The sequence below is a fragment of the Lampris incognitus genome, chromosome 15 (assembly GCF_029633865.1).
Source record: "Lampris incognitus isolate fLamInc1 chromosome 15, fLamInc1.hap2, whole genome shotgun sequence".
Taxonomy (NCBI): domain Eukaryota; kingdom Metazoa; phylum Chordata; class Actinopteri; order Lampriformes; family Lampridae; genus Lampris; species Lampris incognitus.
Window position 1 is genome coordinate 24,601,254 of NC_079225.1, and position 13,591 is coordinate 24,614,844.

General features: G+C 44.5%; 1 protein-coding gene across 3 annotated transcripts in view; it reads right to left on the reverse strand.

Moving 5' to 3' along the window:
- Nucleotides 1-10,294, reverse strand: part of sgk1 (serum/glucocorticoid regulated kinase 1) — a 47,310-nt gene extending 37,016 nt beyond the window's left edge. Inside the window, exons 1-3 of one of the 3 annotated variants that reach the window (XM_056294296.1) lie at nt 10,264-10,294; nt 10,142-10,221; nt 2,956-3,198 (exon numbers count right to left, since the gene is read on the reverse strand). In XM_056294296.1, coding sequence (XP_056150271.1) covers nt 2,956-3,198; nt 10,142-10,221; nt 10,264-10,294 — 354 coding nt within the window. Of the gene's footprint in view, nt 1-2,955; nt 3,199-10,141 lie in introns of all 3 variants that reach the window. The other 2 variants (XM_056294297.1, XM_056294295.1) reach the window with 2 other exon arrangements.
- Between the last annotated feature and the right edge of the window lie 3,297 nt (nt 10,295-13,591).

The following is a 13,591-nucleotide window of genomic DNA, read 5'->3' on the forward strand; positions in this document are numbered from 1 at the left end:
GCATTTTCATACCATAGTATTAAGCAGTATTCTCTTTTTGTTCCCTTCCAAAGCAAAGAACTAGCAAGCCCATGTCATTATAACTCCACTTACATGACTACTTGACCTGAAAAAGGAATCAATCTTCTTCTGCCTTTTCCTTTTGTGCATTCCCTCATAGCGTGCATAACAAAAACAACAATTAGAATGTTGAACAATGTCAAACTCATCGGATGTCGTTAGCAAACTATCACTAATGCTAGCACATACTTTAAACTCACGCTAGCACATTCAATCAAGCTAGCCAACATTGATCTGCCGTAGACTGATAGCCCACTAATTAGCAGCTTGCTAAGACAAGAGACATATATATATATATATATATATATATATGTGTGTGTGTGTGTGTATATATGTGTGTATATATGTGTATATATGTGTATGTATATGTATGTATATATATATATAAAGTCTGTTGTCTTAGATATATATATATATATATATATATATATATATATATATATATATATATATATATATATATATATATATTACATTACATTACAATCATTTAGCCAACGCTTTTATCCAAAGCGACTTAGAATAAGTGCGTCATTTAACGTAGGAAATCAGGAGAACTACTAGTCATCAGAGGTCATAAGTGCATCTAGACAAGCATCTAAGAGCAAAACCAGTGCTAAAGTAAAAGTGCAAGAATGAGATTTTTTTTTAAAGAGTGAATACAATAAGTGCTAAGAACAAGCAACAGGGTAGTAGTTCTTGAAGAGGTGAGTTTTCAACCTGCGCCAAAAGATGGGTAGTGACTCCGCTGTCAAGATATAATGTCCCCAAAAGTGGGGGGCATTCAGACTTTACCTTGCTATCTAGCTGTGAAAATGCTATCTAGCTAAATAATGTCAGCTATACCATTAAGCAATATAACCTTGACTTGCATTAAGTTTGTTTGCCAACTGTCTTGCATTTGGAATGATTGAGCTAGCAAAATGACTAGGATAGCCTATTTCCTTTTACGTTCAGTGACCTATGTTAGCCGACACATTACACAACAAGACAAAGTTACAAAAGAGAAATTCTACATTACTAACTAGTTAAATAGCTGTTTCATAACTCTGATCTGTTATTCCCTAATCTGTATCACAGCCAGTGGCGAGTGACACAAACACTGTTTCTGAATGCATGTAATTTTGGCCTTGTGGGTTGGTCAAATGGCAGTGATTGGCTGGATGGCTGTTCAATCATTCTAACTTGACCAATAGGTTGTCATATATGGGGAACTCAGTTTCGTTTCATCAATGACTACCTCAGGAAAATGTGGGCGGATAGAATCCTGTTTCTGGGAAAATGTGGGCGTTGCAACAACCGTAACACCCGGCCGGGGCTGCGACATGCATGCCTAGCCCTTAAACCTAACCTTAACCGTCATAACTGCATGCCTAACCTCAACCTAATCCTAATTCTAACACCCTAAACCCGAGTCCTAACCCTATAATAGAGCCTTTTCCTCCATAAAATGTTCCCGCAAGGTAGGTGGTTTCAGGTTTTTCTATCCTAATGGGGACCTGGTGTGTATACACACACACACACACACACACACACACACACACACACACACACACACACACACACACACACACACACACACACACACACACACACACACACACACACACACACACAGAGAGAGAGGGGCTTTGTCTAGCAGTGATGGGGCAGTGATGACTCATTCTCTGCCCTCCCCTTGGAGATATTGGTGTCACACGACACGACACGACACGACACGACACGACACACATGCACACACACACACACACACACACAGACAGACACACACACACACACACACACACACACACACACAAGGGCAGAGAAACCAAAAACACATATGGCAATTGATAAGGGGGGGGGGTAGCTGTTATGTTTCATAACCAAGGCAGACCGGACACCTGCAGCTACTTTTACTTATAATGGGCCAATATATCAGTGTGTTTTTTGGCATGTGTGCCTACACATGTGTGTGTGTGTGTGTGTGTGTGTGTGTGTGTGTGTGTGTGTGTGTGTGTGTGTGTGTGTGTGTGTGTGTGTGTAGCGTGCACGATTGTTTAGTTCACCTCCATGTGTTTGTGCATTTGTGTGTCTGCTTTCCATAGACTGAGACAGGCATAAATCTGCACGGGCTCCTGAAGAGCTGTATTCCCTCTCACTTTAGAGGCCGCAGCCGTCATCGAGTAACAAGGCAGCCTTTGAGGAGTGCCTACTCTTCAGCCGCCCTAGTGCGTTTTGTTATGCAATAACAGTCGTGGTTGAGCTTAAAGGGGGGGGGGGGGACAGTGACGAATGGAACAAGTGGCTAAGTGCTAATAAGTAAATACGGGGAGGTCATTGCATCGGAGTTGGACCATGCAGCCGTGTGTGTGTGTGTCGGTGGATACCACCTACAGACAAGAGGGGGAGATTAGTGACGGGAGGATGACAGGTGGTGGGACGCGGGGGGGGGTTCGTAGTTTTGTTTTCCAAACTACAAAACAGGAGATGCTCTCCTTGTTAGCAGAAGATTCTGGGGAGGAAACACCAATTTGCTACTCCTTGTTAAAGTGGAACAAGTCATTTACTGTCTATGTCTATTTGGCTGGGGGTGATGACACAGGACAGTCTTTGTGGCGTGGGCAGTTGAATGAGTGTGCCGTGTGTGTATGTGTTTGTGTTTGTGTGTGTGTGCGTCTGCTTGTCTTACTCAAGGGGGGCAGAGCCCACATAAAGGGCAAACATCCACATACATTGACATATAACACAGGCGCCTGTGCGTGCATGAGCACACACACTCACACACACAAATACATATAAAAGATGCAAAAAGCCTACAGAGACAGAAAATAACAAACTCTACAATACCTCCAGACTGGAGACATGGTAAAAAAAACACACACACAGGCAGCCATACTCCATCCTTCCTCTTACCTTGCAGCCTTTGCTCTTCTCATGCCCACTGTTGTGCTCGTTGGCAGGACATGGCGAGGACTGCTCCTGGTGGTAGTAACTGTGCCCGCCCGGATGGCCGGCATAGTGGCAGCAGCCATAAGGCGAGGGAAAGTGAGTGTACCACAGGTCTTCGGCTAGCGGGCACTTAGGGCAGGGGTAGAGGAGGCCTTTGCCCTGGGACTTCTCCACACTCACCTTGGGGTTCCTCATCCATCGTCGAACCTGGACAGGGAGTGTGAGGAAGAGGAGGCATGGGAGAGAGAAATGTTTGAACTCGTACTCATACACCACTCTGGACAGTCGTCCTATCCGCTTTCTTTTCGATAAAAATGTGAACAGACTTAACTCAGTAATGTCTCACATTTAATTTGACTCTCCTTTTATGCCTGTCCCCTACTCTCACACACGCCATCTTTATTCACCAACACACAGTTTCACGCATACACCAAACGACATGTACACAAGGAACTTAGCATACATGCCAATACAAACAGAAGCACACAGACACACACAAACACATCATGCAGAGGGGAACCGTCAGGGCCCTAAGAGGCCTAAGATATTCTAAAAAAAAATAATATTTAAAAAGTCATCAGTTCTAATTTTATTTTATGGATTCATAATTTGACAATCAACATCTAAACAAAATGTTTCTGAAGAAATAAACCCTTCAAACCTGCCTATTCAGTTTGTGTTAGGTGGTGAAGGGTTAAATAAAAGAAGCTCTTTTGTCTCCCTATCAGAATTCTTCTGCCTCTGCAGTTGCTAGGAAGAAAATGCCATGCTTTCAGCTCTGTGATTGTAATTTTACAGAGGCCCAAGCAATAGTAATTCAATGAGAGAGTAATTTCAAATGATGACAGTAAAATTGACCAATCATGTCTTTCCTCTAAATGGGTTGGCTTTGTTGTCAGCCCGCTGCGGGGGGACACACGAATCACAAAGCTGGCGGGGGGAAAAAGAAAAAAGCCAACACCAATAAACTAGCTGCTAGTTAGCTTGTTGGTTCACGATGGAAGCTGCAAGTAAGCTAGTGAGCAAGACATCGGTGCGAATTTATTATCCACGCTGTTTTCAAGATTAACTTTGAATAAAATGTTGGAGTTAATCTGCAAAGGAAGACCTACACCAGAGCTTAATTTGGTCAATTATTTCAAATGTAATGGGCTGCCGTGCCAACTGATTTTATGGCTGCCACTGCCACTGTTAAGGTTTATTTGGGAAAGCGGTCATTATGCAGACTTACCGGCCAGTCAGTAAATTTACCGATTCAGTTGTCATTTTGCATGTTTACCGAAACCTATGTATTTAATAGGCTGCTGTGCCAGTCTAACAATATTATTTATTAACAATATTGCTTGTTTGTGGTGGTGGGTTCCCAAAATGACATGATCGTCGTTCACTGTCCGTGGTTCTGAAGTGTCTGTCACTAATGGTTACTTGGCTGTGTGCCCGCTGTCGTGATGTGTAGGCATACATGAAATTTTGTTTTGTGTGGTAGGAGGGGGTGGCTGTCATGCATTTTGCCCGGCCTGTTGTCACCATATTCCGCTGGAGTGCACACACAACTTGTGCGATGATGCAATTATTTGTAAGGAGGATTTGCATTTTGCTTTTGAAATTAGCTGTTTTTTTATTTTTGTTTTTTGTTGGTGATAATTCTCACTCTCTCTATGCTGTTTGGTCGTTGCATTGCCCAGGCTGGCGGAGTGTCTTAATCTTTGTTTCAGAGCTGGAATTGTCATAGGTGACTTTTGCAGTACTACAGAAGAGAACACAACAAGCTAGGCTGGTAGTCTGCTTTTTTTTTTTATCCCCAACGAGGGAAGGAGGTTCAGAAGCCCAAGGTTTAAGAGTCAGGATTTGCTGCCGGCACACACACACACACACACACACACACACACACACACACACACACACACACACACACACACACACACACACACACACACACACACACACACACAGAACCCAGCAGTGACATGCTGAGTTTTGTGAAGAGATCAGAAAGGAAACACACACATGGAGAATGAACCATCCACACACACGCACACAGTGCAACACCTGCTAGTGCCAACCTTTGATCAGAATGACAGAATTTTTCAATTACTGTCTCTGATGCTCCCAGTGTCCTGATCCCAGGACACACACACACACACACACACACGCACACACACACGCATGCACACACACACACACACGCACGCACACACAAACTGGGTTATATATCCAGCAATGATGTACACTTCAAAGAGACAGAGACGGCATCTCTGACTGCAGAATGCCATAAATTCATATCAAAAAAAGAACACACACACACACACACACACACACACACACGCACGCACATATACATCCATCCTGTGGTAATGCAATGTTCTGTAAGTTTGCCTCATTCTAATCAAAACCTATTTTTGAAATATGAAGGGTCTTAAAAATACACATTTTGATGCATGAATTTCTCCTGCATGTTATTTTAGCCTTCACATCAACATAAAAAAAGAAAGAAGGAAAGAACTGTCAAGTGAAAATATCATCGACTCCAACCAACATTCAAACATCAACAGTATACCCTAAACTATAAAAAAGATGGCCCGCACAAAAGGAAGTAAATGAATATGAATGCCACCATGATGAACTGGAGAAAACTGTGACTCCTCCACATCCATATCACTTATACCCCAGATAGAGGGCCTCATTATGCTGCCACGGCTGTGTAGAGTTATGCTGAATGACAAGATAAACAAGTCCTCCCCCGTATATGGCTGCTTTAGATTTAGAAAAACACACCTGTGTGCATGCACAAGCATACAGACACACACACACACACACACACACACACACATGCACACTTACACAAGCGCATACACAGATATGTGGGCACATACACACAAATGAATGCACCCTTGACATACACACAGATGACTACAAACAAGTGCGTGTACACACACACACACACACACACACACACACACGAGTGTGAAATATTCCTTCCCTGACTAAGAGTTCCCAGAAAGGCACACTGTCACTACCAGTAAAACCTGTAGTGATTAGGACTGGGGAGTAGAAAGAAGGGAGTTGAAAAGGAGGAAAGGAGGGAGAAAGAGATATGATAGGATGAGAAGTCTCTGGGCTCAGAAGATAAAGAGAACCAAAATGCAGAGGAAGAGCAAGTGAGAGATGGGGGCAGAGGGACAAAAAAAAAATGTTGAGAAAATCATTGCGTAATCTCAGTGTCCGTGTGAGTCAAGCGTTAAGTAAACACACACGGCATGAGCATAAGCCTGTGTGACCAAGCACCACAGGAATCAGACAACTTTGACACACACACACGCACACACACATGCACGCTTGCACACAACCACCAGATTGAATGACTAGGTAGTGATGCAGCCAGACAACGTGTCAAGGCTCGCCGGGGCTGAAGAGAAACAGACACGGAAAAACCTTCGACCAGGACAACACGAAACAGACCAGCCACTGCAGCACCGACTCACAAGGCTGACACACCTAGGATAGAGTTACAGGTATTATGTTTTAAACTTAATGGCTTTTTCCCCTATGTTGAGAGGTTTTTTTAAAAAAATAATATCAATGATGTATTTTGAGGGCTCGACGTTATCACCACTGTTGATGACTTTCTGCAAGGGTTTTGCATTTGGCGTCATACACAGTGCACCGTGAAGACCGTTCTGACATCATCACAAGTATCAGATGGTTTGCTATCGTACCTAACGGTGTTTTCTGACATGCCATACTGCCGATAACACCTTTTATCTCTCCTGGGTTTGGGGGTTTAACCCGCGTCTAAAGGACAAAGACACAGTAACACACAGAATGTACAGAAGCAGAAAAAAAACAAAAAACTTTTCCTTTTTTTCATTTTTCTTTTGATCGAGGTCTCTTTCCCTCTATGACATCATCTGAGTTTTCCACCAGAAAATCACATACACACACACACACACACACACACACACACACACACACACACACACACACACACACACACACACAGAGTGAGGTCTTACTCCCTCCTATCTCGCTCCCGTCACCCAGCCGTATAAAACAGGGGGTCCGTGACGGCTCAGCTTTTCCTGTCCTGAAGGTACTGATCATCCAGACAACAAAAGAGAGAAAGAAACCCTGAACAGCAGCAGTCATGGAAGTCTGATTATGGGTTGTATTCTGGGTGCGGATACCATTGTTGGATGGTTTTGGAACATGCCCCTTCCTCTCTCGCCAGGGTGAATAAGAGGTATTGCAAAGCGCCAGTAAATATAGTGAGATTTAGCTTCACACACTGTACAGACTGTCACTTAGGAGACAAAGGCTAACGACAGAGCAACAGAAACAACTTAGGAAGGACAACTTTAGATAGATGGATAGATAGATAGATAGATAGATAGATAGATAGATAGATAGATAGATAGATAGATAGATAGATAGATAGATAGATAGATAGATAGATAGATAGATAGATAGATAGATAGATAGATAGATAGATAGATAGTCTTCATGGTGATGGTGGTTGCCACCTGGACACTGCTTGGCATCCCCCTCATCACATGTTCTTTTTATATATCTTATAAATCCATATAATTTTGTTATCCTGTTTTAATGTTATATCCTTCTCTCACTAAGATGTGTGACATTTTATTTATTTTCCCCCCATGGTGATAGTGGTCGCGTGGCTCGGGTCCTGGACTGTTCCAGTGGCGTCTGGACACTGTTTGGCATCCTTCTCATCATATTCTTCATATATCTTATAATTCCATTATAATTCTGTTATCCTTTTTCAATTGTTGTATTCTGTAAATTGTGTTTTATTCGGTACACACAACATCCATTGCAGGTTGTCCATCTTGGGAGAGAGATCCCCCCTCTGTTGCTCCCCCTGAGTTTTCTTCCGAATTTTTCTCCCTTTTAAAGGTTTTTTTTCTTAGGGGGTTGTTCCTTATCTGATGTGAGGGTCTAAGGACAGGATGTTGTGTTGTTGTAAAGCCCACTGAGGCAAATTTGTAATTTCTTATATTGGGCTATACAAATAACATTGACTTGACTTGACTTGACTAGACTAAATAGATAGATAGATAGATAGATAGACATGGTACTCATGCACACGGTTGCATGCATAATCAAGGGCTAATAAAAGGCACGTGTAACTCGGATTCTTCCCCCTTTTTAATTACTGATTAACATTCACTTCATCGGCGAGGAGTCCCAGTGGAGACAATGCGGCAGAATGTGACTGTGTGTGATTTTGTGTGCATTTGTGAATGTGTGTGAAGATGAAGACAGAACATGAGAAAGTGTGTGGGTGTGTGTGTGTGTGTGTGTGTGTGTGTGTGTGTGTGTGTGTGTGTGTGTGTGAAAGTTGTCTGATTCCTGTGGTGCTTGGTCACACAGGCTTATTTCTGTGTGTGCATGTTTTATGTGCCTATGATCACAGCATTACCAAATGCCGGGTCATTAGTGAGCCCCATCATAAGCCTTCACAAAAAGGTACACAAGATGAGCAAGAGATTATTTTTGAGATCTTTTGCCCAAAATGGGTACACGAGCGCCAACAGGAGGATAATTGTTCTGGTTCAGATGGCTGTCAATTACCAAGCGTACCAACACCATGACATTCTAACCAAATGTATTATTACCAAGTCATGATGCTCACCATTAGTTTTGTCATCCTTGTATCTATGTCATCATTATCTGCCTTAAGCCATTCACTCAGTCTTCTGTGTAATTAACCCTACTTTTTATATCACCATGATAGCACGTTTGATGATGCTGTTTACCTATGCTGAAAATACGTGTCCATATCTTGTTCTTATGTAATCTTACATGTAAGACTAGCTGACTGAATGCATGAGCCAGCAGACAACTTAAATGTCAATCATTCCAGCATCTCTCATAGCCTGCAGTCATTGTGCTTGGAGTTTCTTCTGCCTCCTTACAATCTGACTGCAATTCATGTTGGAGTTATGAAAGATATAAGAAAATTAGACTACATTTAACACAGCACATCTCAATTGCAGATACCAGAAAGTATTTGCACCACCCCCCTCTCTCCGCCTCCCTTGAAACCCAGCGAACCCTCAAAGAGTTTCACTCACATGTGATTTATGTTAAACAGAAGTATTTGTTTATCGCTCTGAAACCTGCCGTCACGGCTTTTTGTGTAAGGACTGATAGTGTGTGAAACCTGAATATGACATGTACTGTATTTTGTCTCTGAGAAAAAAAAGGGTTTGTTTTGGCAACAGGCATGCATTTTGGAGTTAAGATTGGGCTAATGAACTACAAAAAAATGCTACCCTGAATCGATTAGGGAACATTTGCAATACATGAGACTACATCCAAAGCTTCAATAATTGCATGAATTTGAGATAGCATCTTCAATCACTTTATTTCATCATAGCCATATGAGTATTGGACTGGATGTTGCTATATCATGCAACACGGCATGGGACCGAAACATACACACACTGCAATCTACCTCGGAAAAGACCGGTTCTTAAGCACCCCCCACTCAGATACTTGTTCACTAAGCGCAGCAACTGAGGAAACCATTTAATGCATTACATAGGAAATGAGGCTTGAGGAAGCACTGCAGCAAATACAGCTGAGTAGCTCCTTAACCCGAGTACCTAGTCAGCAAAATGATGTCATAGCTTCAACACAACACAGCCTCGTGAAATTCATAATGTACTGCTGTTTTAGGGGGGGTCTTTTTCATGTTTCAAATGCACAACACAAACACACATTGCACACTCACACGGACACGCACCAAGTGTACAAACTTGTGCCTAACTATCGAAGCTTAGCTCCCACTATGACATCATCTCCGGAGTTCACACGCACGCACGCACGCACGCACGCACGCACGCACACACACACACACACAGGCATATACGCAGGTGCACACAGTTCTTACAGAGAGAACACTGTAATCAGTGTCAACAAGCTGTGGCATCCTCTCCCTCTCTCTCTCTCTCCCTCTCTCCCTCTCTCTCTCTCCTCTCTCTCTCTCTCTCTCTCTCTCTCTCTCTCTCTCTCTCTCTCTCTCTTGCAACTCATCTCTCTGGTTGGGATGTGTGATGTGTGCCCACAAACACAACCTTCATATCCCCGTCCCCTTCTCCCATGGCCATGTACTCCCCAGACTCACCTTCCTCTTGACAAACTGGAAAGCGGAGCACTTCTTGAAGGAGAAGGTAGTTTTCTCTCCTCCTGTCCCTCCTCCTCCTCCTCCAACTCCTACTCCTCCCTCGCTCCCTCCACCGCCTCCACGGCCGCCTCCTACCCCATTCACCAGCTTCATGGCCGACACCGGCACTCCGCTTGCCTCCGTAGATCCCAGGATGGCGGACGGTCTGACGGGGCGATTGGGGGGGAGGGGGGCGAGCGAGAAAGACAAATGGTCCGAGGTACGGAGAGATTGTCGCCAGTGTCGCAATTAAGTGCCGGGGAGCAATGAGATGTGCGCCCCTGTGTGTAATAGAGAGAGAGAGAGAGAGAGAGAGAGAGAGAGAGAGAGAGAGAGAGAGAGAGAGAGAGAGAGAGAGAGAGAGGTATGAGAGAGTGATGCAAGGAGAGGATGAAGTGAGTGCAGGCAGAGGAGAGAGAGAGGTGGGTTCAAAAAATTGGATACGGATGCGATGAGATGCGAGGGAGAGGGAGAGAGAATGGGAGACAGAGAGGGTTCAGTTTGCCTGAACTACCATTTTGGGACAGATATAAAGATGTGATGGGGAGAGAGAGAGAAAGAGAGAGAGAGAGGGAGGTGGGCGGGGAGAAGAGAGAGAAAGATGCATGGAGAAGAAAGAAAGGAAGCGAGAGGAGAGTGGTGGAGAGGAGTGTAGTGTCTCCTGTTGCTGTGTTGTGGGATCAGATGGGAGATGGAAGAGAAACACTCTCAGAGAGCATCTATAAGTGAGCTGTCAGGATGTGTGTGTGTGTGTGTGTGTGTGTGTGTGTGTGTGTGTGTGTGTGTGTGTGTGTGTGTGTTTGCGTGCTCATTGCATTGATGCTTCTCTACAAGTGTGCACGTTTTTATTCGTGTGGTTGTGTTTGCATTGTTGTTGTTATGCCTCTATGTGCAGTTGCATGTGCATGTGTAAATGTGTATGCGTGTGTGTGCATGCATACGTGTGCAGTCTAACCCTGTGACCCCACCATACCTTTATGCCGGTGTTCTGCTGATCCCTGTGCAGCTCCACCGGTCCTTCTTAATCCAAAAAAAAAAAAACCCCAGCGCAGATCCTTCTGGCAAACGGTACCGGCGTAGCAGCGGTAACTCTCACACCACCGTTACAGGTGCGCCGTCCCCGCTGTTACTAAACTGGCATGCGCCTCTCTGACTAAAGCCCAGATCCTCAGAGAGAGTGACTATGTGTTCAGTGTAGCTGAGAGAGAGAGAGAGAGAGAGAGAGAGAGAGAGAGAGAGAGAGAGAGAGAGAGAGAGAGAGAGAATAAGAGTCTGCTGATGCTTGCAGTCTGAGCGTGGCGATCTTGTTGTCAGTCGGGCATCAGCACGCCACTGTGCAATTTGTGAGTTTTGTTGGTGGTGTTGACGTTTTAAGTACACACCAACCCCCTCTATATTCTGATTCCACCGTGCTGTGTGCCCATTAGCAAGCATTCAGAAAATGAGGGGGTTTGCGTACATGTGTGTGTATCTATGTGATGAGGTTTGTGATAGGTCCAGCTCCAGCCTACGGCTAAAACCAGCACTGTTTTATCAATGAAAGCCTCCGCAGTGAGCAACACCGCGTCCCTCCCCTCCTCTCTCTCTGTTTCCAATCCCCCCCTCTCTCTCCCTGTTCTCTCGCTCTCCCTTATCACCACACTGCCCTCCCCCTCTCCTGTGCTCTCTCATTTTTCTGCTGCAGTTGATGGTGACTCCTCCCTCTCCCATTCTCTCTCTGCCCTCCTTCCACATGCCTCACCTCTCAGAGCATCCCTCTGTCTCTCCCTCAATCAGCTCTCTCTCCCTCTGTCCAGCTCTCTGTCGAGGTCTTTCTTTCTTTCCTTCCCCCGCTCTCTCGTTCGCTTTAAAATTGTCTGAATGAGGATTGAAAGGGACAAGGACACACAGAGGATCCCTTAACAATAGCAAGGAATGATAGATGTAGTGTGTGTGTGTGTGTGTGTGTGTGTGTGTGTGTGTGTGTGTGTGTGTGTGTGTGTGTGTGTGTGTGTGTGTGTGTGTGTGTGCCTGGATAGGGCCATAGTCATGTCCTCATGTGCATCTTAGGAATATAAACCTGAACATAAAATCATTCTCCTCCCACTTGCCACGTATAAGAAATGCATCTCATTCACAAAGTCACATGTACTCTATTCACGTATTCTGCCCTATAGAGCTATTCCACGCTATTGTGCTAAACGGTGAACAGGGTATCCAATGATGACAGATGATGAAGTCATTCACCATCAATTATGAATTGGGTCAATAACCTGTATAACATTATTCAGCTTGTATTGTGTCACTGTGCATATCTAAATTCCATGCTGAGACAGGCGTGCTTTTTTAAAACAACGCACTACAAAAGAGGGCGCTAACCTCAGCATGCTCCTCAGAACAGTAAACGGGTAACTCTGTTAAGGTTATAAGTATTTCGTCCACAGTCCATTGGATGGCTTCGCTAAGGAACAATTAATACTGGGTGAGACAACCTTTAAAATCTAATTAAACAGCAAGTGAATCAATCTGCCTTGGCTTGCATATTGAGAGATAAAGTCCCTCCTGGCTGGTCAAGCAATGACTATGCAGTATTTATTGTAATCAAGACCCCTTTAAGGTCCAATCAGGATCCAACAATGATGCAGCAGCAATGCCAAAGAACTATTATTGGTGAAATCTGCTTTGCACCCTGCAGCATAGCAACTGGGGGCAGCATAAAACTGTCGGAGGTAAACAAACATCAAATGGGTAAGGAATTCTAATCTGCCAGCATGCATTTACAACTGTGTTTTCAAATGCACCAACGGTGGTTTCTCCTCCTGGATCACCACCTTGCCGTCGTGGTGGAGAAGCTTACGTGTACCTATGATCCCAAGAGCTATGCTGTCCGGAGCTTGGCTCCTGGTGGGGTCACCCAAGGCGGATAGTTCAAGGAGGAAGTTCCAGATGACATACGATCCAACAAAGACCTCAACGTGGAACTGGCGGAAGATGTCTCCAGGTCACAATGCCAGTGAAGGTGGATGAAGGCTGCAACAGAGGGTGGTCCCCAATCGTCTTGGTTCTGGACTCTAGCCACCCCCTGCCAAGGACCGTGTGGTGGCTGCAGGCACATCAGCCACTCCATGTAAAAAGCTGTCACATGCAGGCGTCCTCCCACAAGGATACCCACAAGGACCTAGAAGGAGGACAGTCATACTCACCCCGAGTGACTGCTGCTGATGAAAACGGTGGTTCAAGCTATGGGTCACGACCCATAAAGTAATCGCAGCAGGGGGGACCGGTCGATTGCAGTATGTCCACAAGTAACACAGTGTTTCTGTTGACATGCCTTGTCTGTATCATCAGGAGGCCATGATTGAGGACCAAAAGGAACAATGCTGCACAAACAATACATAAGAGATTGTTGTTCATCTCACTTTTTTTTTTTTT